At 55.5% G+C, this 25,084-nt stretch overlaps 2 protein-coding genes across 4 annotated transcripts in view; one reads left to right on the forward strand and one right to left on the reverse strand.

The window, feature by feature from the left end:
* The first annotated feature begins 478 nt into the window (after nucleotides 1-478).
* On the forward strand, nucleotides 479-18,568 carry CTSB (cathepsin B). Of its 2 annotated transcripts, none has more exons than XM_072952694.1 (10): nucleotides 479-627; nucleotides 11,149-11,299; nucleotides 12,212-12,297; nucleotides 13,061-13,175; nucleotides 14,316-14,434; nucleotides 15,145-15,230; nucleotides 15,511-15,654; nucleotides 15,779-15,895; nucleotides 17,069-17,197; nucleotides 17,520-18,568. In XM_072952694.1, the coding sequence occupies exons 2-10, from the start codon at nucleotides 11,174-11,176 to the stop codon at nucleotides 17,603-17,605; spliced, it is 1,008 nt and encodes a 335-aa protein (XP_072808795.1). In that variant the 5' UTR covers nucleotides 479-627; nucleotides 11,149-11,173; the 3' UTR covers nucleotides 17,606-18,568. The 2 variants fall into 2 exon arrangements, with proteins under 2 accessions (XP_072808795.1, XP_072808796.1); XM_072952695.1 differs by lacking the exon at nucleotides 479-627 and adding an exon at nucleotides 5,327-5,501.
* A 3,266-nt stretch (nucleotides 18,569-21,834) lies between these two features.
* Nucleotides 21,835-25,084, reverse strand: part of FDFT1 (farnesyl-diphosphate farnesyltransferase 1) — a 30,721-nt gene continuing 27,471 nt past the window's right edge. For both annotated transcript variants that reach the window (XM_031692575.2, XM_006203177.4), the window contains one exon: nucleotides 21,835-22,681. In XM_031692575.2, the coding sequence (XP_031548435.1) occupies nucleotides 22,460-22,681 (222 nt within the window). In that variant the 3' untranslated portion in view covers nucleotides 21,835-22,459. The remainder of the gene's footprint in view (nucleotides 22,682-25,084) is intronic.

A 25,084-nucleotide genomic window follows, 5' to 3' on the forward strand; every position in this document is an offset into this window, starting at 1 on the left:
GCACCCCTCTTCCAAACAGATTTCTGCCTCTCAGGTCCTTCTCTACAGAAACCCTGGCGGAGCTCCTGAAATCAGTACCCAGGAATAATTGGCTACCTTTAAAAGAAAAAAAAAAATCTCACCCAGCTGGAGTATCTGATAGGCACGTTCTCAGAACGTGAAAGCTAACAGCTTGTTGAGGCCCTCCGGGAGGCCTGCTGTGCTGATACCCCCATCTCTGGCATGAATGAATTTCTGAATGAATGAAGTAAGAAACAGGTCACCCCTCCCCCAAGCAGGGACCGGGGCTTTGACGCGCAGCGGCGGCCCGGGAGGCTGTCTGCAGGCGGGGGCGAGGCGCCGAGGGCCGCCCCCGGCTGCCTTCCGCTCGCCGCCGCCCGGGTGCGCGGGGGTGGAGGCGGGCGAGCGGGATGCCCGGGGCCGGGATTGGGTTGAGGGGGGCGCGGGGGGCGGGGCGCCGGCGCCGCGTCACGTGGCGAGTCAGCCGGGCGCGGGGCGGGGCCGGGCGCCGTAAATAGCGCGGGGGCGGCTCCGGGAAGCTACGGCGGCTGCTCGGGCACCGGCTCCGGCACCGGCACCCGCGCGGCGCTCGCAGGCTGCAGGCCCAGGCCCTCGGCGCCGAGCTCGGTGAGTGCGGGCGGGCGCGGCGCCAGCCCGGCGGAAGCGCCCCTGGCGGGGCGGCGGGGACGCGCGGGCAGTCACCGCCGGGCGAGCCGGGCGGCACCCGTGCGCTCCTGGGCGTCGCTCTGGGGAGAAAAGCAAAAGCCAAGCCCCGTGCGGGCGGGCGGGCCCCGTCCCCACCCCGGCCGGGAGGCTCGTGACCCCGGCCGGGTCAGCCCGACCCCGCGGTCCGCCGTCTGCGGGGCTGGGCCGGGGCCGGAGGTTGGGGGCAGCCCCGGCGGAGCTGGGGACTTTGCAGGGAGGGCCCGAGAGACGAGTCTGCAAGAAAGAGCTTGACATGGACCCCGGGGACTTTGGCTGCATTCTGACGCCCCAGCGCCTTGTGAGCTCCTGGGCCCCAGTTTTCTCAGCAGATTGCTAAGATGATAGTACCTGCCTGCATCTGTTCCAGGTGTTCTTACTCTGAAGGGTTTGCCTGGGCAGCTCTCTGCTTACGCAATCCAGGGACCCCAGAAGACAGAAACCGGAAAACAGGAACCTGGAACTGGGTGGAGTAGGGTGGGATCCACAGGGAGAGTTAAATCCACAGACGGGAGGAGAAACTAGGCAGAGAGGAGGGCAGGAGCCTGTAGGCCCCGGCGCCCCAGGGCCCCCCACCCCCACCCCGGGAGTGGGGAGGAGAGGGGATGCCCTCCCCACCCCGGACTGTGAGGAAGGCAGCCGAGCCTGGGCCCAGGGTGCTGTGGGCGAGGAGAAGGCAGGGCAGAGGCCCTCAGCATATGACCCTGGAGGGCTGGGAGAGGGAGCGTCTGCGGGGCCCTGTGGGGTGGCTGGTTTGGGGGCCGGCAGGCAGTCCAGGTAGATGTGAGTTGGATTACCTCCTTAGTGGGCCTCGCTCAACCCCCTTCCCAGGCACCAAGAAAGCCCGTGGGCTGGCGTGGGGAGGGCGGCAGCCCAGGCCCCACACCGCTCTACCTGACCCAGCAGAGACTCACCCAGTGGCAGGGGAGGTGGGATTTAAAGGGAGACCTCGCACCTTTGGTTACCTTGGGAAAAAAGACCCTCAGGTGCCTCCACTCGCAGCAAATGCACCTGAAATGCTGCATTCATCTACTTGACTCGCTACATGCAGAACCGTAAGAGGAAGGGCCTTAGAGGGGTGTCCGGTTTGATAAAGGCTACTTTCCTTTTCTTTCCTAACATCCTTTGCTGGTGACAGAGACCTAGAACCCTTGACCTTCACGGTGAACAGGCCTGGGCCGCCCCCACCCTGCGTGGCTTTCCCAAAGAGAGACCTGAAGGTGTGCTCTGAAGGAAGAACTCGCTCAAACTTTCTTGGACATTTGGCCCAGAGCTGGAGGCTGCTGAGTGGAAGGGTGCAGATCCTCATCTGGGGGCTTCACAGGTTGGGGAGGGGGAGACAGCATGAGCCAGACACAGCCCTGGGCCCAGTTACTTCCCCCATAATGGGTCAGGAAAACCCTGGTTCCTAACTGGTCCAGCGGTGAGAGTGGAAGCCCTTTGGCTGCGGGAGGCACGTGCCCGTGTGATGCTGACTTAACAGCTTCAGGCCGGGCCCTCCTTGTAGACTGATTCCTTTTTCCCCCATCTGCTGGCCCTAGGAGTTGGAGTCAGAAGTTGCACTTTTTAGGGCTAAGAGGTACCTTGTATCACCCTTGGCAATTGGGTTAAGAAGCGAAAGGAGAGCGCTTTCAGGGGCACCTTGGAGGGTCTGTTGGGTGATTTTCTTAAATGTGATGAGTTGTGATCGTGTTGAATACCCCTGTCCTTGGGAGAGAAGGACTGAAATGTTTCGAGGTGAAGACTTACAACCTCTGCCACCTGCTTTTGACAGTTTGGGGTGAGGAAACTTGAGGTTGGACTGTATGGAATGGGAATTTTTGTGGGCCAGGGAGGAATGAAATCAGGCACTTTCATAGGGTCCGACCGCATCTGAGATGGTAGACCTGTAGAGGTGGTGGGGGTTGACAGTTAGGTGGTGAATCTAGTTGTGGCACATGCAGGGGCCTCTTGGACACTCTTTATATTGGGAGACAGTGGGCAGCCCACTCCTGGCCCCCTCTCCATCTTTCCTAGTTCATGCTCAGCGCACACCCCGGAGCTCTTAAAAAGGGTGCGTGGGAGGAGACTCCGAGTCATGTTCTGTGCGTGTTGCGTTCACAAGCCACCCTCGTTTGGGTGGGAGGGGGATCTAAGGATCAAACGCTGTTACAGGTTAGACTTCAGTGAGTCCCCTTTCCGCCCCACCCAGGGCCTCAGGCGTGTGTGGGCTTCTAGGATCCGTGCCTTCCCTCCTGGTCTCAGACCCCTCTGCAGGCAACTTCAGCTTTGCTCTGCAAGTCTCATGTCCAAAAAAAATGTAGCTCCTATCTGCTCTTCTCTTTAAAATTCTCCTGCTTGTTTTGGTTTTTTTTTTTTTTAATTTGTTTTTTGTTTGTTTGCCCTTGTGGTTCTTTTAATACTTTGTATCAGTCTTTTAAATCTTTGTATCAAACATTTAATATTATTAAGATGATCTAACTTTAATTATACTGCCTGTATCCTTTTCCGCTTGTGTGTGTGAGATTGGTTTACTTGATGCGCACAGATCCCGCTCAGTCGTCTAAGATGCACAGTGTATTTGTCTCCTGAGGGACAGCGAGGTGGTTTTTGTGTTTTCACTGTCCTCACAGCACAATAGTAAATATCCTTATCTCTCTCAGACACTTGAAAGAATTTCTCCAGGGCACAAGCAGAAGTCCCATAAGTTCCTGGGTCATAAGGTATGTGTACCTTGCATTGTTCTAGCTGCAGACAGTGCTGTCCAGTGAGGTTTTTTTTTACATTTTTTATTGATTTATAATCATTTTACAATGTTGTGTCAAATTCCAGTGTTCAGCACAATTTTTCAGTCATTCATGGACATATACACACTCATTGCCACATTTTTTTCTCTGTTCCAGTGAGTTTTTTATCAACATTTATCCCCAGTGGCCAGGTGGATTCCTGTTCTTCATATACAGCGACACTCCATGTTACCAGGCTTGAATTTTTGCCAACTCATGCATTTGAGATCATGTCCCTGATTTAATTTTCGTGACTGGGAATTCAGATTTAATCTTTTGCCCTAGGAGATCATGGACGTTTTTCTATTTCTGTTATTGGTCAGTGATGGTGTTTGTGGACATCTGGAACTTACAGCAGTTTCTTTAGGTCCTCACCTAGCAATCTGGACTTCTCTGCACTTAGATAATATTTTTTGACTTTTTAACTCTCAGGATGCATGTGGGTTTTGGGATGTGGCAGTCTGACTTTCCCGCTTTAAAGGGCAGAGAGCTGAGACACCTGTAAGTCTGTGACATGACGGGGCTCACTCAGACGGTTGTGGTGGAATTTCCACAGCTCTGTCTCTCGGCAGTTCTCTGCCCTCCCAGGGGCTCCATGCAGAGCTTGCTTGTGGTCTTCTCCCAAGCACCAGTTCCCCTCCCCTGTGAAACAAAAACCTGACATGAGACCGAGACTGGAGTCCTTTTTCAGCACTGCTGTCTTAAATGCTGGGTGTGGGAACAATGGTGCCTGCAGCCTGGCTGTCTTATCTGTCTCTGCCAGGCCAGTAACTCACTTAGTCTGGTCATCAAGATAACCTACTTACCAGCAAGGATGCGGGAAGGAGGACGGGACAGGTACCACTGAGACAGTGAACTGACCCAACGTAGCGCACTGTGAGAACGTCTCTGGCAGGGGACCCAGTGAGGCTGGGCATCACCCAGTGGGTGACCCTGTGACCTGCTGACTTGAGGCAAGATGTGCTCACTGGGATAAACAAGTCACATGGCCTCTGAACTTGCACAAGGCCTGGGAAGGCGGTACCAGCCAAGGGTTCCAGCCACTCCCGGGTGGAGGCCTTGTCACACGTCCACTGGGAGTCACTGGCCCCCGCTTCCTGCAGGTTTTTGCAGGGGTGCTTTGTTCTGGTGTTCAAGATAGCAGAGCAGTCCATTTGAGGGCTTGTCCCTAAAAGTAGGGGCATCATGATTTTTCATCCACGCGGGGATGCATTTGAGAATAGAATTGCACTGGGATGGCAGGAGTTAACTGGCCTGTGCGTGGGGAGATGTGTGTTCTCCCTGCTAGTGCGTGAGGGACAGTTCCTGGTGGCGGGGGTGCTCTCTGCTCTGAGCCAGGCTCGGGGAGGGCATCTTCTTCCACCTCCCACCAGCCTGGTGAGGTATCTCTTCCCAGGGCCCCAGGACCAAGCCGGAGAGGAGAGGCCTTCCTGTTGCTTGCTTTTGGGGCTGCTAACGTTTCCATCTCCCCCTTCCCCCCCCGGAACCTAGCCAGCAGGAAGATGTCATCTGGCCTGCAGTTGGATTAGGGAGCTGCTGTGTTCCCAAGGCTAGAGAGAGGGGCACAGAACGCTAATCTCATTTGAATCTCCAGGGATTTTTGAAAGCGATTATAAAGTAGCCCCAAGGTCCTTCAGAATCCAGGCAACATGCTCATTTTGGAAACTGAGACTAGGGAGTATTTCAGTAAGTCAGCATCAGAGTTGGGGAGCAAAGCTGGCAAGCAAAAGCTTCCAGAACTTTCCAAAACTTTGCCCATATGATCTTGTTTCTGAAAAATACAAAAACTTTTGGCTGCGGAGGGTCTTCCTGGGGGTCCGTTGTTTTATGGCTCAGAAGTAACTTTCTTCTGTTTGCAGGATATGAGCCGCTGCGATTGATCTTAAAGCAAGGCTGCGTCTGTGGGCTCGGCGGCTGCATGGTTTCCAGGCGCCGCGGGAGAGCAGCTGGGGAAGGCCGCCCTGCTGGGCCTGGCGGGGACGAGTCCCTTGCTTAGGACAGATGATTGGCACATGGACAGCAGGGAGAGACCCTGTGAGTTCCCTGAAGGGCTTCAGGGGGCCTTTTCTGGGACACACAGCAGTGGCTGGGGGTCATTCAGCCGTGGGGAGTCTGGCTCTGGGAGACAGAGAGCCCACTGGTGAGCGACCAGTCCCCACCTAGCGCCGTGGGGTTGAAGACTGGGAGCCCTTGTTGTCTGGTGTTGCTTTTGATTTCAAGGTTTAGAAGCCACGAAGCAGTTAAACACGTTTCCATTAGGAACAAAGACGTAGAACAGAAAGACCACATCAAGGCTGTGACTCAGACTCAGAAAGGAGAGCTCTTGGGTGTCCTTCAGGCCGATGGGAGTACATTTGAGGTCGAAATACTAGTGCTGCTCCAGCGTCGAGGTGTAAGTGGGCAGCTGAAGTCAAGGGGAAGGTCTGGCTGGTGGGTGTGGGTGCACTGAAGTGGCCCAGCCTCCTGGAGTGCGTGCCCGCAGTGACTCGTCTTGGTGGAAAAGAAAGAAACAAAAATTCTAGCAGGGTCCCACTGAATCTTCACGACCCTCCAACGCTCCCACCTTCCCCACAACCTAGAACCACTCGGCTGATGTACGAAACAACCTTAGTTTGTAGCTATTGGCAAAATATAGACAGCCAGCTTTCTGAGCCAGCTGGGAAAGGGTTCAGCAGTGTTTGAGCAGTGGTGGGTAAGGGAGAGCCCAGGACCAGGTGAAAGACTGAGGCTGGACATTCATCCATCTTTTTCTGTGCTAGCAGAAGATTGCTAGTGGCTTATTTGGAAATTTCAGGTGTCTACGTCCTGTCTCCTTAGACCCAGTGTAGATTTAGAACCCAGTCTACCGAGGGCTCTTAACCACGTAAGAAAGCTGTTGGAAATACCGAGCTTGACTCCGTGTGCTCGGGGTGCAGGACGCCCTTCCTCCCAGAGCCCTGAGGCCCGCAGCTGTTCCAGAACTGGGTCAGGGCAGTCTGGGGGCGGCTCTGCTCTGCGGGGTTTGCTGGGATCCCCTGGATGCAGGCGCCACTTTGCCAGGACGACAGTCTGCGGAACCTGATGGGATGTGCTCTTGTGTAAATGGTTACATGCTCTAGGCCTTTGGAGAGGAAGGGAATGAGACAGCCCATCTTTTAAAGCCAGAGATCAGCTTGAAACGGGGCCAGAGGGCATCCCAAGGTCTTCCCGGGAAGTCAGCTGACTGAGGACTGACAGTCACATCTGCCCACAGCTGTTCCCCACCCCCTCCCGTCCACACCCTAGCAGGGATCTTGTGACTTGCAGGTGTTCGCGTCCTGTTTGAGGCCCTCTTCCCTCATGAAATAAGGACTTTCTGTTCATCCTCTCTGTTTTTAAAGGAAAAAAACCCCACAGAATTGAGAAAAGGGAAATGTTTGCCCAAAACGGGGGAAGTGAGAATCGTTCCGTGCTAGGGCCATGTGCGGGGTGAGACCAGCTTGGTGACAGCACGGCTTGTGCCTTAACCGTTTATGCGCACTAGTTTGTCCTGTGTTCGCGGTGTGTGTGGATGTGGCTAGAAGGAAAGACGTGCTCGCTCACTGCGTGCAGTTGTCACTGCTCTGGGGCATTTGTCCCCTTAGGAGGCGAAATCTGACCCCATATTCTCTGGGATCTCAGCAGCCTCCAGACCCTCAGAAAGGAGGCCCGTCGGGAGGTTGGTTGGAGTTAAAACCTCAGGTTTTTAATTTGGACTCTTCTCTGCAATTCGAAGGCGTTGTGCGCAGGTTGGGCTTGGCTGGGAGGAGGGAAGAGGAAGAAGGGAGGGCCACTCACTGCCTTCTGGCTGGCCAACCCCTCCTTTCCCTCTGGATGTCCCTCCAGGGAACCAGTGGTCCTCAGCCCCGGGTTGCAGGGCATGAGACCGAGGCCCAGCGAAGGCGGTGCGCAGTTAGGAAGTAAGTGGAATCGGGGCTTCTGCCTCCAACCCGTGCGCAGCCTCCTCACTGGAGCTGGTGGCTGCTGACCACATGCTCGTCTGGGGTGCGGGGCCCCGACCGCCAGGCGGGGGCTGCAGGGAAGGCCCGTGGATGGCCGGGGCTCACGGGGCTGGATCTCCCTGCAGCAGGGAGCCATGGAGGGGAACCTGGGGAGCAGGAAACGGGGGCGGGCGTCATGTGCGCTGAAGCGGGACAGGGGACCTGGGCCAGGATGCAGGGCAGTTGTCGGCACAGGGACTGAGGACCAGCTGGGAGCCGGGAGGTGCCCGTGTTCCCTGCCACCACACAACCAGAGAAATCTCATGTGCGATGCGGCTCGCCTGCCGGTGCCCGCAGCCTCCACTTGCTTATGGTTTCACGTCTCAGCAGCAGCTAAGCCCCAGGGCCCTGGGGGTGCTCCGTTTGACACAGAGGGAGTGTTCTGGGGGGCCGGCCTCTTGTTTCCTGAGGACCCTGCCATGCTCCTGTCACCCTGGACAGGTCGTGGTGAGAGCCAAGGATGGTCCCCCTTCCAGGTGATTCTGGTGGGCCCGTCGGCTGGCCTCACCTGGGGCAGGTCTGGACACCACGTGCGGGGAGGGCCGCCCCACACTCCCATCTTGGGACAGCGCTAAGATCCCAAGTGTAAGTCAGGGTGTCGATGAAAAGGAAGGACCCCTCTGCTTTGCTTCTCTGCCCAGAAGAGGCCCCAGCGAGCCCCGTCTCCCCTCCTGCCACAGGAGGGCACAGCGAGACATTTCCTAACAGTTTGGAGGATCCCCGACACTTTGGGGTCATGTGAGCAGCGGCCTCCCCAGGAGTCACTGAAAATGGAAAGGTTAAGCGTTTGGAGCAGAAGGTCACAGGGAGGAGGCCTCCGATCAGAAGCACACTTGGGGGTCATCAGAACGAGTGTTCTTGCATCAGTTTGGGGGCTCTGGGTCTTTGGTAGCACTAGTTACTATTCCTAAAAGTTCCTAAAAGTTCTGAAAAGCACGAAATTTCGAATATAACATGTTCATTTAAAGATAAAAAAGGGTAGTCTCTCTAGTGAAGATAAGCAGTTACTTGTGACTTGGGTGTGTTTTTCTTGATGTTTTGCGCGTGGAGAAGAATAAATGTGTCCACGGCCTCGTGGACTCACACTTGTCGTGACTCACCCACCGCTTTGCTTTTTTGTCACTTCCTGTGTATTTGGGGCGTTTCTACTGCGTCAATGCCATGCGATTCCCTTCCGCTGCTTCATTCCTTGGTGGCTGCATTTGTTTTCTGTCATTTAACCATTTACCACAACTTAACAGTCTGTTAGAAGCTTTCTTTTTGGTCTTTTGCGAACACAGAGGTCTTTGGTGAACCTCTGTGTACCTGTACCTGCGTTTTGAGGCTTGAGGGAGAAATTTCTAAATGTCAGACCGCTGAGTCAGAGGGCAGGCAGGTTGAAGGACTGACAGAGCCGGGGGCAGCCCCACCCCCAGGCATTCATCCACCCTGATAGCTGAAAACTATCTTGCAGCCTTCGCTCTGGGGTCTGATTGCCGATAAATGTACCTGCTAGTCGAGCATCTTGAAGGACCTCCATTGACCTTCTTAGCCCTTTGTCCTGTAAATTCGCTGTGTATGTCCTTTTGGTGTTTTCCTATTACACTTTCTATTCTGATTTTGAGAATCCTTTGCACATTAGGGAAACAAAGCCTTGAGTGTATGTAAGGGCTATTTTTTGTTTGCCCATTTGGCACATTATATTTGGTTTTTCTAAAAGAGAGGCTTTAGTTTCGTGTAATCACTCACTTTCTTCTTCAAGATTCTGTTTTATGTCAGGCATTCCTGACTGCAGTAGTCCATTTTAAAAAGTTCACCCTTTTTTTCATGCAACTTCTATGTTTTTATTCACGATCTTTGTTCCATGTAGCACTTTATGTGTGTGAGGACTTGAGGGAAAGATTCAGCCTTTTATGTTTTTCTTTCCCCAAAATGCACAGAGCTGGTTGCAGGCACCATCCACCGAAATGTGCCTCTTCCTCCCTTGCCTCCGCCCCCACACACTGAATCCCCACGGAGGATGTGCCTCCGAGTGGTCTGTGTCGCCTGGGTTTATGATACGTTTCCCACCCCAGAGGCTCGGGCCCCCTTCGGTGCTCTTTTTCCAGAACCGCCTTGCTGTCCTGGGTGGGTGGTTTCTTAAGCAACAGCTAAGTTTAGATTTTCACTTAAACATAATTCGCTGTGTGGGAGGCAGCGTGTTCGGTGCTGTCACCTACGTCATCTTCATGTACTGCTGACGGCCTGTGACCTGTGAGGAGGTGACACAGTGACCCCGCCACGTCGGCCCCTGAGGACAGGGACAGGAGGTCAGAGCACGCGCTCACACACACACACACACTCACGCACACTCCCCACTGTGCGGGCATCACAGGAGGCCCCGTGGTGCCCTGGTGCCCAGGTGGCATTTCCTGCTCTCATCCTCAGAGCCACTTGCCTGAGAGCATGACTCAGGCTGAGCTGGAAGCCACCGGTCTCCTGACTCACAGGCCGGTCCAAGATCTGAGGCTGCGGTGATGATGGGATGGCTTCCTTTCTCGGAAGCCCTGTCTCTGAAGCCATAAGCAGAGCCCTTGGCTGACTGGCTGACTGGAAAAACCACAGGAAATAAATCCCGGGAGACCTGTGCCACCGGCCAGGCCGGCTCTGCCTCCCGGCTCCTCCCAGACTGAGCTAGGGGCTGGCGTGTGTGTGCCTGTCCCGTTTCCAGAATGCGGCTCCTGAGCTTATCTCCTCTGACATGTTTCTGATCCCACTGGTCCTCCCCGCGGGACATAGTCACAGGGAAGGGTTGCTTACTAAAAGTTCCGAGTTTCGTCCTGCGAACCCACAGAGAGGCAGGTTGGCAGTATCAGGGAGGGCACCGGGCTCCGCTTGGCCCGAAGACCCAAGTTTGTGCACTTGTGCGGGATGGACGTGTTGGTGCTGCTTGTGGCTGGGCCCTGGGCTGGGTGCTGACGGACAGCAGGTCAGCCTCGGCCCCGAGCTCACGAGCTACCCCAGACCACGCGGTGCCCAGCGCCATTTCGGACTGTGAGCCCTGCCGTCACCCTGCGATGGCCCTGGAGCCCGGGTGACACGGGCCCCACCCACAACGGCGGGGCCGTATCGCACACAGCGCAGCCCTTGCTTGGCCTGGCAGGGAGCGCTCAGTCCATCTTTGCCCATTCAGGCCCCTGCGACAGAATGGCACAGACTGAAACTTACTGCGTGGGGTTCTGGAGGCTGGGGGTCCAGGTCAGGGCCCAGCGTGGTCGGCGAGGGCCCCCCTGCTCAGACTCCTCCTGTGGCCTCACAGGGGGTGGGGGGAACTCTCTGCTACACCCTCACGACCTGGTCACCTCCCCAAGCCCCCCCCTCCCAACACCGTCACTTTGGCGGGTGGGATCCAGCGTGAATTTGGGGTGGACTCAAACGTGCCATCCACGGCACAGTCCTGCGTGCTCTGGGCACAGGCTGGGACTTTGAGACCAGGTCTGAGGGGCCCGTGGGCACCGAGGTCCTTGAAGGCTCTCTGCCGATACCTAGGCCCCGGAAGAGGAAACAGGAACACCAGGGACAGGTGGCAGACCCAGGGTGGGAGGCCTTTTGACCACTGGGTCCTTGGTGGCCGTGAATGGTGCTGCCTGCCGTGGCGCCTGCCCGGGTCGAGCCCTGGAATGAGTGAAGAAGCGTCCTGACGTCTTGTGTCCCTTCTTTTCTAGGTAAATCTCAGATCTAGCTGCCAAAATGTGGCACCTCTTAGCCACCCTCGGCTGCCTGGTGGTGCTGACCAGTGCGCAGAGCAGTGTGCATTTCCCGCCCATGTCGGATGAGCTGATCGACTATGTGAACAAGCGTAACACCACTTGGAAGGTGCGCTGGGGGCCACTTCTGTGCACCCGGACTCCTGGGGGCGGGGCTGCAGCTGTGGCCCCCAGGATGGTGTGTCCGGGACAGTTGATGCAATTCACAGTTAGGACTGCTCAGACCCATGCCCTTTGCCCTGTCCCTGTGTGTGTGTGTGTGTGTGTGTGTGTGTGGTGTCCGTGTGTGTTAGCAGAGGTGCATGGAGGTATACAGAGGGTGAAATGTTCACAGCGAGCTGGGGAGGATGCCGTGGGCCCCACCATGGTAGGTGTCAGAGCCCAGCAAAACCAGCAGCTCCGTGGCTCCGCCCAGCCCTGAGGCCCGCAGCTGCAGGAACCGAGAGATGAGGGCTAAGCTGTGCTCGGGGTCTCTCGTGACATCAGCAAACAGGACATTCCAAGGCGATGCCCGCTGGGCTGAGAGCTGCCCACTGCCCATGCGGTCAGGCTGGGCTGGCCCTGGCCTGCCCCGTTCAGGCTGCTGTAACGGAGCAGCACAGATCAGGGCTGGTCAGCAGGAGTTTCTTGCTCTCAGTTCTGGAGGCAGGAGGCCCCAGAGTGGGGGGCCCTCTTCTGGGTTGCAGGTGGCGGACTTCTTGTCGTGTCCCCACTTGGCCAGAGAGGCAGGCTCGCTCTCCGGGGCTGCCTTGTGAAAGGGCACTCATCCCATTCACGGGGGCTCCACCCTCATGGCCTGAGCGCCTCCCAGAGGCCCCACCTCCTAACACCAGTGTATTGCGGGTTAGGTTTCTGTGTGAATCTGGGGAACAGGCTTTTGGTCTTGAGTGGTGCCCCCGCCCCCTTGCTCTGCTGACTTGGTGGGGACCCCTGGCCTTGTCAGGCCTTGTAGGGGCGGCGTGCACGCTCCACCCCACCGCTGGAAACACCCACGTGACAGCTGTGGTGGGCTCTCTTCCAGGCCGGACACAACTTCCGCAACGCGGACCTGAGCTACGTGAAGAAGCTGTGTGGCACCTTCCTGGGTGGGCCCAAGCTGCCCGAGAGGTGAGCGCCCGCTCCCGGGGGCTGGGCGGCGGCGATTCGCGCGGCTGCCACGCGAACAGAGGCGCTGGTTTGGCAGGGCGGGAAGCGGGGAGAGAAGGCTGCCCCTCCGTGCTCGGCCTCGCCTCGCCTCCCCCAGGGCTGCCGGGACTCTCCCCGAGGCACGGGGCTCAGTCCCGTGCGGTTTGCCCCGTTCTCGTCCAGCTGTCCCGGTGGGAAAGGCCTCAGGTCTGGGTCTCCAACACCTGAATGGACCCAATCTTGAATAATTTAAGGAAAATCTAAGAAAAGCCATATGATCTGCCATTAGTGTTTTGTTTTCCTGGAAGACTCTGCAGTGGGCATTTTCATGCAGATACGACTCCTGAGGGAGGCGCTGGAAAGATCGAATAGTGAGGGTGGGAGAGTTAAGTGATGGGACGTTACACAGTTGTGAGGATGTTGAGAAAACGATGACCCTTACGGTCTGGGTGGGGTGGGGTAGGGGAGGCAAGAAAGAGAATTATCTGGACCCTGTGGCCAAAACGCTTCAAAAACATCATAGAACAAGTGTAGAAGCGGCGTGCGGACTGGCGAGTTACATGAAGCAGCAGAGATGGATTTCGTTTTATAAATGCCAGGGGGACATCCCCACACACACCCTCCTGCGTGTCCTCATGCTCTTCCCCCTTCTGGTGGAGGCCCAGGCCGCAGTCGGCTGGCCTCTTGGCAGGTGGGGCACGGGTTGTAAGATGACAGCGTGTGAAGGAGACCTTTCTTTGCCCAGGGTTGCGTTTGCTGGGAACATGGCTCTGCCCAAAAGCTTCGATGCCCGGGAGCAGTGGCCAAACTGCCCGACCATCAAAGAGATCAGAGACCAGGGTTCCTGTGGCTCCTGCTGGGTGAGGCCCCGCTGGCTGGGAGGGGCTGGGGCGCGGGGCTCAGCGGGCTGGGAGGGACGCGGGGAGCTGAGGTTAGACCAGCTGGGACCGGGCAAGTCACATAAAACTCCTGAGTCTCGGTGTCCACCGGTGTTAAAATAAGCAAGACCCCTACAGTCAGGAGTTACCCAGGTGGAAGGACTGACGTGCAGAAGCCCCTGCACAGGACATGTCCCGAGTATGGCTTGTGAAGCAGTGTTTATTTCTCCGTTTGACACGCTGTCTCATCAGCAAATACCATTAGCTTTGACCTCTACTCTGCTTCATGAAGAAGTGTCCCGTGAGCTGTCTTAATCATGTGTTTGGGGTAAAGTACACATGATATGAATTTAGCCCTGTTAATCATTAAGGGCCGTCCAGCCGCGTTAAGTGCGTTCACTGTGGTGCACCTGTCACCGTCCACACACAGAACTCTTCCATCTTGCAAAACGGAAACTCTGTCCCCACGAAACACCAACTCCCGTTTCCCTCCCCTCGGCCCCAACCCCGGCAACCACCCTTCTACTTTCTGTCTCATGGTTTTGTTTTGTTTTTTTAATCAAAAGAATCAGTTTATTGTAGGGTAACTAACTCGCAGGGATTCATGAGTGGGTAGCTGGTCTCCTGGGCACTAGGAACACATCAGCAAAGGTTTTCATTGTTTGGGGACGAACAGGGCCACCTGGTCCTGACGACTGTTAAACAAAGTCCATTAACTGCAAAGCCCTTGATGACAGAAGTGATTTACTGCACAGTCCAGTCCTGGGGAGGGTGAGCAGGACAGGAGAAACCATAAGGGCCCAAGATGGTGTCAGTGATGCTAACAGCCATGCACTCCACCCCGACTTCTCGTATAAGTGGAATCATACAGGATTTGTCCTTTGTGCAAATTATGTTTTTATGATAAAAACCAAAAACCACATGTTTCAGAAATGAACTGAAGGCCCAGGTAGAGGTGGGCTGGTCTATTGCTTTAAAATTTAGCTAGATGGTGTGCTGGACCCTCACCTGCCGTGGAGAGAGACTGGCCGCCAGGAAGGCCTGCTGCGGTCCCCCGGGATGGTGGCTGGAGGGGCCACGGTGCAGGGCCGGGGCTCACCTGCGTGGGGCTTGTTCCTGCAGGCGTTTGGGGCCGTGGAAGCCATTTCCGACCGGATCTGCATCCATAGCAACGGGCGTGTGAACGTGGAGGTGTCTGCCGAGGACATGCTCACCTGCTGCGGCCTAGAGTGTGGGGAGGGGTGAGTCTGGGCCCCGGGGACGGAAGTGGGACCTCCTCAGGTGGGACCTCCTCAGGCTGGGTGGTGTCTCTGCTGAGGCAGCCCGGGCCCTAGGGCATCTGGAAGCAGGCCCCCGCTTTCCGGGCGGTGCCTTGAAGCAGGCTGGTTCCACAGCGCTGGATGTGGATGGTGGGTCTGGGCAAAACAGATGGTCTCAGGACAGCTGGTTCACCTCTGAGCTCAGGCCTGGCTGTTGTCACCCTCATTCCACTCCTGCCCTCCTGCCCTCAGAAATGTAGCGACTGGCCGCCTATCTGTGCAGCTGAGGAGGCTGGTCCCCGGATGCGCTGCACTAGTCACCAGGGCCCTGCCTCCTGCCACCTCTGGCTTTGGTTCTGCAGCAGTGATGTTCAGTTGCAGCTGCGGATTAGAAATTCCTAGGAGTTAAAAAAAAAAAAGCCTGGACCTCAGGTCACACCAATTAACTCGGAATCCCTGGCACTGGGGCTTCCTGTAGGTGCCCTGGGGCTTCCACTGTGCATCCTGCAGTCCCTGCCTAGCCAAGGACACAGCCTTCTCGCGCACGGGGATCTGGGCGGGCGGGGGCGGGGATGACTGGGGGTTTGGGGATCTGGGAGAACTGTTGGGCAGTTGCTGAAGACGGTGTTGGGTGGGCTGGGAGCCCCTGGAACTGCCCTCATGACGAGTTTAACGAGTGGCTCTTCTCTCAGTTGTAACGGCGGCTTCCCTTCTGGAGCTTGGAACTTCTGGACGAAGCAAGGCCTGGTGTCCGGTGGCCTCTATGACTCACATGTCGGTGAGTGTCTGGCCTGATGGATCTTACAAGGAGGAGATAATAATGGTCTCATTTTCCACCAAAAAGTGAGGGTCGAGGGCAAGAATGCTGGGCTAAAAATTAGGGCAGAAAGACCAACCAGCCTCCTCGACACAGGATTAGCAACAGGAGGCAGAACAGCGTCAGTGCCGCGGATGGGGGTGCCTTCTGTTCCCGTGAGCTGTCGCCCCGATTCTCCTCTGGCCTCCAGGGGCCTCTGAGGGCTTTCTGTTGACACCCTCCTTTCTGCGTGGCCCCCCAGGTTGCAGGCCCTACTCCATCCCTCCCTGCGAGCACCACGTGAACGGCTCCCGGCCCCCGTGCACGGGGGAGGGGGCCACCCCCAAGTGCAGAAAGAACTGCGAGCCTGGCTACACCCCGTCCTACAAAGACGACAAGCACTTCGGTGAGTGGGGTGGGCCCGGGGAGCCGAGGAGGGAGGCGGCCAGGGCCGGGGTGGGTGGTCCCGGGTCAGGAACTCGGGTGGAGGATGAACACCACTGACCGGCCGCTCGGCGGCCCCTCTGCAGGCTGCAGCTCCTACAGCGTCCCCAGCAACCAGGAGGAGATCATGGCCGAGATCTACAAGAACGGCCCGGTCGAGGGGGCCTTCTCTGTGTACTCGGACTTCCTGCTCTACAAGTCTGGTGAGTGCCGGCCCCCTGGTGGCCCTGGGGAGGGAGGCCTGGTTCCTGAGGGCAGGACTTCGGGTGGGAGGCGGGTCTGGGAGAAGGTGGTGCTGGCGCCTAGGCCGTGGGCAGAGCTGCTCTTAGCCCCGAGGATCTCCGTCTGCTCCGGCCCCTCCCTCCCACCGGCGTCTCCTGCGCTGGCTGCGCTGCGCGCCCTCTGCAGACAGCTCCTACCCGTCCTGGAGGGGCAGCTCAGATACCCCTGGGGAAGCCCCCCCGCTATCCCCTTCGGTCCCCCCCCCCCGTTTCCTCATATTCACGTTGTAACTGTAGGTTTCACCTGTCTGGGCTGAGTGACCCTTTTCATCTTTGTCTTGGCAAAGTCTTGGCATCGTGCAGAGCAGCAGGTGGATGAGGAAACAGGGAGCCCCTTGCTGTGGGGATTCAAGCCAGGGGGTGGGGGGGACAGGACGATCCCCACCTGAGAGCCATCTTAGAAATCCCTCCTCCAGACGGACAGGCTGTGCTGAGGGCTTCTGTGTCACGTTCCATTAGACTGAAAACCTCAAAACTCTCCACTCTTAAAAAAACAAGGATCGGACAAAGGAAGGTGACTCTGGCAAGAAATACAAAGATGGCAGCTCTTAGCGCAGCTCCCTGCAGTATTATGAGGATGCATTTCCAGTTTGACGAGGTCTCCCCAGTGAGGAGCAGCCTGGTCCCGAGCACCTCTGCTGATCTCCGTCTCCATCAGGCAGTACTAGCTGCCGCCAGCCTGGCCTCGCCCGCAGCCCCTGTCCAGGGTGGGCCCAGAGCAGCAGCTTAGCACTGTTTAAGCCACAGAACCCTTTTGACAAGTAAATCATTACGTGGAGTCCCAGTATGTAAGATGATTATTAACATCTCTTAAAGGAGAAATTTAATTAGAATTTGTTGGTTTTGAAGGCAGGCAGCAAGCACATTTTACTGGGCTCCACCTTAACATTTACTCGACACATTTGTATTGGGCTTTCAAAAGTGCATTTAAATAATTCCCGAATGTTGTGGGAACGCTAAGTCCGTCCTTCTGCGGCAGGCCCGTGGGCCCTCCGGACCCATCTGTAGTGGCTGGGGGTGGCCAGGCGAGCTGGAGGCACTGTGGGAGGTGGGGCGGCGGCCCAGCCTGGGTCTGAACGGGTGTCCCTCTCTCAGGAGTGTACCAGCACGTCAAGGGGGAGATGATGGGCGGTCACGCCATCCGCATCCTGGGCTGGGGCGAGGAGAATGGCACCCCCTACTGGCTGGTCGGCAACTCCTGGAACACTGACTGGGGCGACAACGGTGAGTGCAGCCCCTTCTCTCCTTTCTGTATGAGGGGGCGTCCTGTCCTCCTGCTCGTCCAGCTGCTGGGGAGCGGGGGTTCCCTTTGCCACAAGGGCGGTCTGATCCTGAGTAAGGGCGGGTGGACAGACCACATGCGCTTGCCCCGCTCCCTACTGCGCTGGGCGCAGTGACAGGTGACCGGCACCCTGTGTGCCTTCGGGGACCGCGCCGGGGCTGGTTCCTGACTTTCGCTCCCAGGTCCTCCGGGGATGAGTCTGGACCTGCTGGCAAAGAGCAGAAGCCAAGCACACTCTAAAGGCATCTCACCTCTGCTTTCCAGGCTTCTTTAAGATCCTCAGAGGACAGGATCACTGCGGAATCGAATCGGAAGTCGTGGCCGGGGTCCCGTGCGCTAAGCGAGACTAGAAGCAGGTGTAATCTGCTGTGGGTCTGTCTGGCGGCCCTGGAGCAATTTTTCCCTAAATAGAGCCATTTGGACTTGGATGAGATGGGGGCAGGGACGTCTTTTATCCTCTGAACTCAGATAAGACACAAGAGGTCCTACAGGGGCCTGAAGGACCCAGCTGGGCCAGGCCCCGTGTCTGCCATCAGCAGTTCTTCCAAGGAGACACAGCCACGGCCTGCCCCGGACGGACTGCTGTCACGGCGCAGACGCCTAGACATGGGAGCCTCCACCCGACGCACGCGAGCGCCTTCCTTCCCCGCCGCCGCCACCGCCACCGCCACCCAGCGAGCACAGCAGAGACCCCCAGGACGCACAGGTTTTCTTCCTGTCCGGACGGATCCTCACACACCGGCCAGCAGTCCCTCCCAGCTTCCTAGATCCTGGGTGGGTGGAGGAGAGACAGCAGGGCAGCCCTTTGGAGAAAGCCCCGTTCGCCCAGGGCCTCCGCATCTGGCCAGCTTCGCAGCCTCGCTAGCTTTCTCTGGTCTGGTCTTTGCACGATTCTCTTTTTAAAAAAGTTTTATTTGAGGGGCAGCTCAGTGATCACATGAGTGAGTCTGGTAGCTGGAAGAGCGGTGCTGGCCTCACAGGTTGTCTCTGTAAAGCGGAGCTGGCTGGTGATTTGACTGACTGACCCCCCCCCCATACCAGGGAACTAGTTTGGGAGAAACCAGCTTTTAACTGTTTAAAATCACGGCTGCACCCTGTTAAGGACGTCTGTGCCCATAGAGCGCCTGCCCTTCAACGTGAAGTCTGCATTCTGCTGGGATCTCAAAGAGCATTTGTCACTGTCTAGACTTGTAGCCACTGTCCCTGCTCATCCGCCAGAATCATGTTCCCATGGACCTGGGGGCCCTTGAAACGCTAACCAGGGAAATTTGCCTCAGTTGAGTCGAACAAAATAAATACCTACTTTTAACCTCGCTGCCACGGCCACACTTTCAAACCGTGTGTCTCTTCGTAAGTTTCCTGTCATTCTCATTGACCCTTCCTGGAGACCCACCACCTCCCCTGCCCCAAGCCTTGAGCTCTGCCCCTCCTAACTGAAGAGGTGAGACCTAGCTGCACCCCATTGTTACTGACCGTAAACCAGCAATGACCTGTCCGGACACCTGTGGACGTGGTGTGTTGGTGGTGACATAACCGAGTCCTGCTGGAGGTGTTCCCCCAGTGATGGCAGAGCCTGCATGCAGCTGTGAGTGCCCTGTCTGATTTATGCCGCTGGTTAAGAATTAATCCTTCACATGGCCCTAGTTAAGAACCATATACAATGGGGGGAGGGGATATATAGCTCAATGGTAGAGTCCCTGCTTAGCATGCACGAGATCCTGGGTTCAATCCCCAGTGCCTCCATTAAGAAATAAATGAATAAATCTGATTACCTCCCACCCACCAACAATTCAATAAATATTTTTAAAAACTCCATACGACTGGAGATCACACCAGTTCTTGAGGGAGCAGGAGGCTGTTAAAGTCAGCACGCACCCACTGCCTGTCAATACCTGTTAATTCCCCTCCCCAGCTGGAGCTGGACCAGCTCTTCCCAGAAGCAGAGGTTTGACTCCTGATGTGCCTCAGAAATTAGGATCAGAACTACCTCTAGCAGCTCTTACACACCTGGTGAACATTGTAGGAGAAACTGGAGGAACTCAGCACTTCCGGGATGTTTGACAGGGTTACCAGAGCTGCAAATCCATCAGCACGGGGGTGGGTATAGCATGTGCTTAGCATGCACGAGGTCCTGGGTTCAATCCCCAGTACCTCCATTAAAAAAAAAAAATCATGTTATTTGTACAGTTTCAATTAGGATACATTCATAATAACTTCAGTGAAGTTGTGACATTGCCTACCCACTTCCAAGCTGAGTGGAATAATTGTTTCACACTTTCTCCCATCTCCTCCGTGTACCCACGTGCACTTGCAGCCTCAGCCTCACCCGGGAGCCAGCAGATGTGCTAAATGACCCAAAATGGACCTCAGGGCATCTTCACACTTGGCTTAAGGAGCCTTTGTTAGAAAAGAAAAAGCAATGTTTATTGAAATACTGACATCGATCCCAAACTAGCCATGCTATCACCTGGTCACCTCCGCTCGCTTCCGTAGGTGGTGGGCTTCCCTGGGGGACCTCCAAACAAGGTGATCGTTGAGGTGACAGCCTCCTCATTCTTCGTGGAGAAGAGGGGCATATTGCTAGTTCAGATTTAGAAGTCTGAGCCAAGGGAGTTCAACCTTTCCCTCTTTTAATATGCATCAGATAGCTGTACTCTGGAGCCTTGCTCCTCGGAATGGTCCACGGCCTAGGAGCCTGCTAGAAACGCAGAATTTGGGGCCAGACCCAAATCTGCATTTGTAGTTTAACAAGACCCCAGGTTGACTCATATGTTCACTAAGCTTTGAGGAACATCTTAAAGCAGTGGTTTTCAAACTGGTCTGATCGCTAGCATTTGAACCACAGGGGAACTTGCTAAAAATGAAAGTTCAGGGGCACCTCCCCAGATCTGAGAAAGTGCAGTCTGGTCCTAGCGTCTGTAACATTGCAGCGGTTCACTTAAGTTTAGGAACCAGCCTTAAGAGCTGTGCTTGCAAAACTGCTAAGAATGACCTAGAATGCCTCTAATGAACAAATGTGTAGTCACCTCCCCTCCCCCTTCACACCCCCACCCCCAGCCCAAGGAGCGGCTCAGGAGAGAAGCGGGCTTCCAGGCAGCTGCTCCAATCAGTTTCACAGAGAAGGGGTGTGTGTGTGCTGGTCTCAGCTAGACCTCCAGAAAGTTCCCCAAATGTGGAGGTCAGGCTCCTGCTCTCACCTGTGAGCTGCTTGCTTTAAAGCCCTGGATTCAGATGGGTCAGATACTCCTCCGAGGAAAACAGAATATTCCAGGGGAAGCTACACATTAATTATGTAAAAAGCTTGGGGCAGAGGGCGGGACTGCCAGATTTAGTGAATAAAAGGGGCATACCCAATTAGATTTGAATTTCAGAAGTCAATTTTTTTAGTATAAATTTATCCCGTGCAATATATGGGACATAAGACTGAAAAAGTAGTTTATCAGAAATTCAAGTGTAACTGAGCATCCTGTATCTATCCGGCAATGGTAGTGCAGAAACATTTAGAAGGAGGGGAAATGTTCTTCGAAAGAGCTTAGGAGTGAGCGTGCGAGCTGAGATCTTTATAACGTCACAGCTGGGAGAGCCCTAAGACACGGCCCCCACCACGAAGGAGCTCGCAGGGCCCCGCCGCTCGCGGCTGAGCCAGGAGAGAAGCGTCCAGTTCATCCGCTGAGACCAAGGCTCTTTCCACCAGGTGTCCCGTGTCTTACATGAACTTTGCCAAGACTAATCTTAATTTAAACACACAAATCATCCACCTCCCTTGGAACTGCAAACCAAGTTTTCGTGCTCAAATTACCTAGAAAATCACTGTTGGGTCCGGCTCACAGCTGCGCTCTAAGTGGCAAGTGACTTAGGCTTCAGTGTGGTGACTGGGTCATCCAGGACTGAGTGTGAAATGAACTGACGAACTGAGTGTAACGGCACAAACCCAGCGTTCTTGCTGGGACAAACCTCACCTTCAGTGATTTAAGTCACCACACACAGAGCTGCAGCAGAGGAATGGACTACACACTACACACACTGAGAGCATGGCTTCTAGAAAGTACTTTGACGCCCTACCACAGGGCTTCTCAGCCGGCGGGGCTTTCTCAAACACCCCTAGTGAGGGGCCATGCCCCCACCCCAGCTCGGCGCCCAGGGCCAAGCCGAGACCTGAGACTCTGGGAGTCACTGCTGGGCACAGCACAATGCTCGCCAGCGCTGGGGGAGGGGGACTGCGCTAAGTGCCCCATGGCTCTCAAGCCAATTAGTCACCTTGAAAAACATCTTTTGCTTCTGAGAAACAAACAAAACCCAAAAGCTGAAAATAACCCCTGAATGAACCAGAACTTCTGAATGCAGCTGAGAGAATTGGCCAAGGGTGGAGAGGCTGGCAGCGGCCGCACGGGGGCAGTGGGAGCCGTGCAGATGCCCAAGCCACCCCACCTCCATCCAGAGGGACCAGCCGCACGTGGCCGGGCGGCCTGGCCGGCTCCCTGGTGGCGGCAGACGCCCCATCCCTAAGTCCCAGACTCTGCTCCCGAGCTCCGTATTCGTCATGCTCATCCAGGCTTCCGAGTGAACTGCCTTTGACAAATGCCGAGTAATTCAATTCTTTATTATAAAAATCTTCTCAAAAGCATCACCCTTAACTGGAAACCAATCTGCTACCATGAGGTCAAAGGCGATTTCCTTCTGAAACCTCAACTTCCTTTAACGAGGAATTAACACCAACACCACCCAGAAGTCAGTTCCCAGCCTGTGTGCAGAAGAACGTCTGCATTCTTAGGAAACCTGGGAATACTGCCTAGAACTCGAAACATTCACATCTCCTACATTCAAGTCCACTGAAGGAAACAAAATGATGAGAAAAACGGGAACTGAACAAAGAAAATTCACTTCACTTTCTACTAGGATAGGTATTCAAAGGTTGCTTCAAATTAAATACATTTAATTATAACTCCAGCCCGTGTTCACACCACGCAGTCCCAGGTGCGCCACCTCTGGGCCCCGCCGCCCCGACCGCAGCCGCCCCAGGGAGGCCGAGGCGGAGGGGTCCTTTCCTTTCCTCCTTTTCCACTGCGCATCAGTTTCTAAAGGTCCAGGCCCACAGGGTTCTTTTAGGGATTAAAGCAAGATGGGAAGAAGCAGGGAAGCCCACATCCATCCCTGAAGAGGTCAGCCCACGTCCTGGAGGATTCGGTCTCCAGACCAACCCCGCCTCAGTGCTCGCCGGTCTGAACGTAGTCCTCTGTGACCTGGGACAGGGCGCTCAGGTACTGCCAGCTCAGGGCCGCCAGGAGCATGACAAATGACAGGTAGATGGGGGAGTAGTGGCTCCGGGAGATGAGCTGGCAATTGGGAAGATTCTGTGTCCTGATCGTGGAGATGATCTGCCTTGTTTTACCAGAACATTGGTCGGAGTCAGGGATTCTCTGATAAATCTGTTAAAGAAAGAAAAAAAAAGTCTAAATCTAAGTCCTTGGAACTTCATAAACATCGGTGTTCACTTCTTACGACACCCTCAGGGGCGAGGCACTTTCTGCCCCTTTCACCAGGGAGAGGCTCGGGGAGCAGAGTCGCTCCCATGTGTGTCACCCCACGGCCCGTCCAGGCAGCAGGCAGGGAGCTCTGCTGGCCTCTGCCCCGGACCCGCAGAGCTGTGATGTCCCGGAGTCGGATGAGGCGGGAGCAGAGCTACGCGGGGCAGGGAAGTGACACAGCAAAGACGGGCAAAGGCAGCTCAGGAGGGTGAGATGGATTCTGGGGTGCGGGCGGCAGGCAGAGCAGGGCGCCGAGTCATGAGAGCCCTCCCCACGCCCGCACCCCTCCGAGCCCTCGACAAACCCCCAGAATGACTGCCAAACCCAGCCCTGTGCACGCCTACACCTGCTGCCCGGGTGAGGCCCTTGGTGCCACTCATTTGAGCCTCGCCAGCCTCCAAATCGAGCTCCGGCCTCTATGCCTGAACCCTAAAATCCACTCATCTGTTCCCCACAGTCACCAAAGAGACATAAAACCTGTGTGAGACGGCCTCAGGGGCTCCCCATCCCCCAAAGGGCAAGGCCTGAGCTCCCCCTGCACCTCCCCAGGCTCCCTCTGCACTCTCCCGACAACTGCCTGCTTTGGTTTACTTCCGTGATGCTGCTGCGAGAGTCTGTTCCCTCCCTCGCTCCCACAGTTCCCACTGCCAGGGAACTCCAGGAGCGCTCCACCCACATTCCGTCACTGCGCCAACTCTGACCTCACGCCCAAGGCTAGGTAATAGGTCTTCCAGAAAACCTGCCCTGAGCGCCCAGGTCGGGCCAAGCGCCCCCAAGCGCCCCCTGCGGTACCCTCTCCCGTCACCCATACCAAGGCCCCACCTGTGGGTCTCCCTAACTAGACTGCCATCCAGAAGGCACCACATCTTCCTCAGCTTTTCATCTCCCGCCCGGCCCTGGGCCTGGCGCATGGCAGGCCCCCCATCAATGCTGCCCCACTCCTGCTGACAAACCTCAGTGGTCACTGAGGTGGGAGGTGACAGCGACCTGAGCCCAGTTGGAGGCAGAGAGGACCAAGAGGACGGAGCAGTTATTTTCACATTTTTCATTACATAATGAGTGTTTTTTCCCACAAACACGTCTTATATTCTTGCCACCCTCCCTCTAAAAAGGACAGCTACAATTTAATGCAACAAGGAAATAAAAGAATGTGCATATAGGAATATGCTAATGATATCTAGTATAATGCCAAAAAGGACAGCTATGGAGGGAAAAACACATGGGGATGAAGCTGTAATTTCTTTTCAAAAATTCTAGGTGATGGAATTATGCTCATAAAAACAAGCAATACAGAAATAAAGAAGTCACACTTCCCTTACATTGTTCCTCCTCGCTATGCCCGTGGAAGCCTATGCATACAAATGCACAAAATGCTGTGTGCGCGTGTTAGCGCCATGACCCACTGCTGTGGCTTTGATACCTCCTGCACCGCCCACACAAGTTCATATATAAACACAAAGTCATATACATATGTGCTGTATATGACTATATTACTGTGCATTCATGTATAAATATATATGTGACTTATGCATATAAAATTTTACATACACAAAATTTACTTTAAAAATAAGTTATAAACATTGTTCTATGATTTGACTTCTTTCACTCACAATTTTTTATGCACACTTCTTAGTGCTAGAATCTACAAAACAAGGTCAATCGTTTTTAAAACACAACCTGCGTGTATGAATACACTGTAACTTCATCGATCCACCCCCAGTGAGGCTGGAGGACAAAATGGTCCAGTAAGCATCTCTGCACAATTTCTGGCCATTTCTGTTCGTAAAGTCCCAGAACTGCTCGGTCAGAGGGGAAGGCACGTGAAATTGTGACAAGTGTGACAGCGTAGGTGGAACAGGCAGGACGGGGAGGCTCCTGCCGCGGGGGGTTGGGGGGGACAGCCCCCAGGTTACCCGGGTTCCACGATTAGGTGAAAGGTCACGCCATCAAGCAGAAGAAGAGTTTATGACCAAGGTCTGAGCTGGAGCACGCGGGTGCAGAGGGGGGAACCAAAAAGCTCTTGTGCATCAAGGAAACATGAGAATCAAGAAAGCAGCCAGAGGACAAAAGAGCAGACAGAGACCTAAGAGGCTGAACCAGGTCAAGTTCAAGTGTCACAGAAGCCAAGAGAGACCCAAGTGCCCGACGACCCAGTGGAATCAGGGACAAGTGACCAGTGTCGTTAGACTTGTGAACCAGGCGGTCACCGAATGACTTCGGTAAGAAAAGGGCTGATGACAAGGCAGGAGACAAGCTACGGTGAAGCGGGCTGGGAAAACCAAGGGGATAAACAACGTTATCAGC

The sequence above is a fragment of the Vicugna pacos genome, chromosome 31 (genome assembly GCF_048564905.1).
Source record: "Vicugna pacos chromosome 31, VicPac4, whole genome shotgun sequence".
Lineage (NCBI taxonomy): Eukaryota > Metazoa > Chordata > Mammalia > Artiodactyla > Camelidae > Vicugna > Vicugna pacos.

Bases quoted from the DNA above. Each gene is read 5' to 3' on its own strand.
- CTSB (XM_072952694.1), top strand. From the start codon at position 11,174: ATGTGGCACCTCTTAGCCACCCTCGGCTGCCTGGTGGTGCTGACCAGT. The intron at 12,298-13,060 runs GTGAGCGCCCGC...TTCTTTGCCCAG, and splicing joins GGGCCCAAGCTGCCCGAGAG to GGTTGCGTTTGCTGGGAACA. The intron at 15,896-17,068 runs GTGAGTGCCGGC...TCCCTCTCTCAG, and splicing joins CTTCCTGCTCTACAAGTCTG to GAGTGTACCAGCACGTCAAG.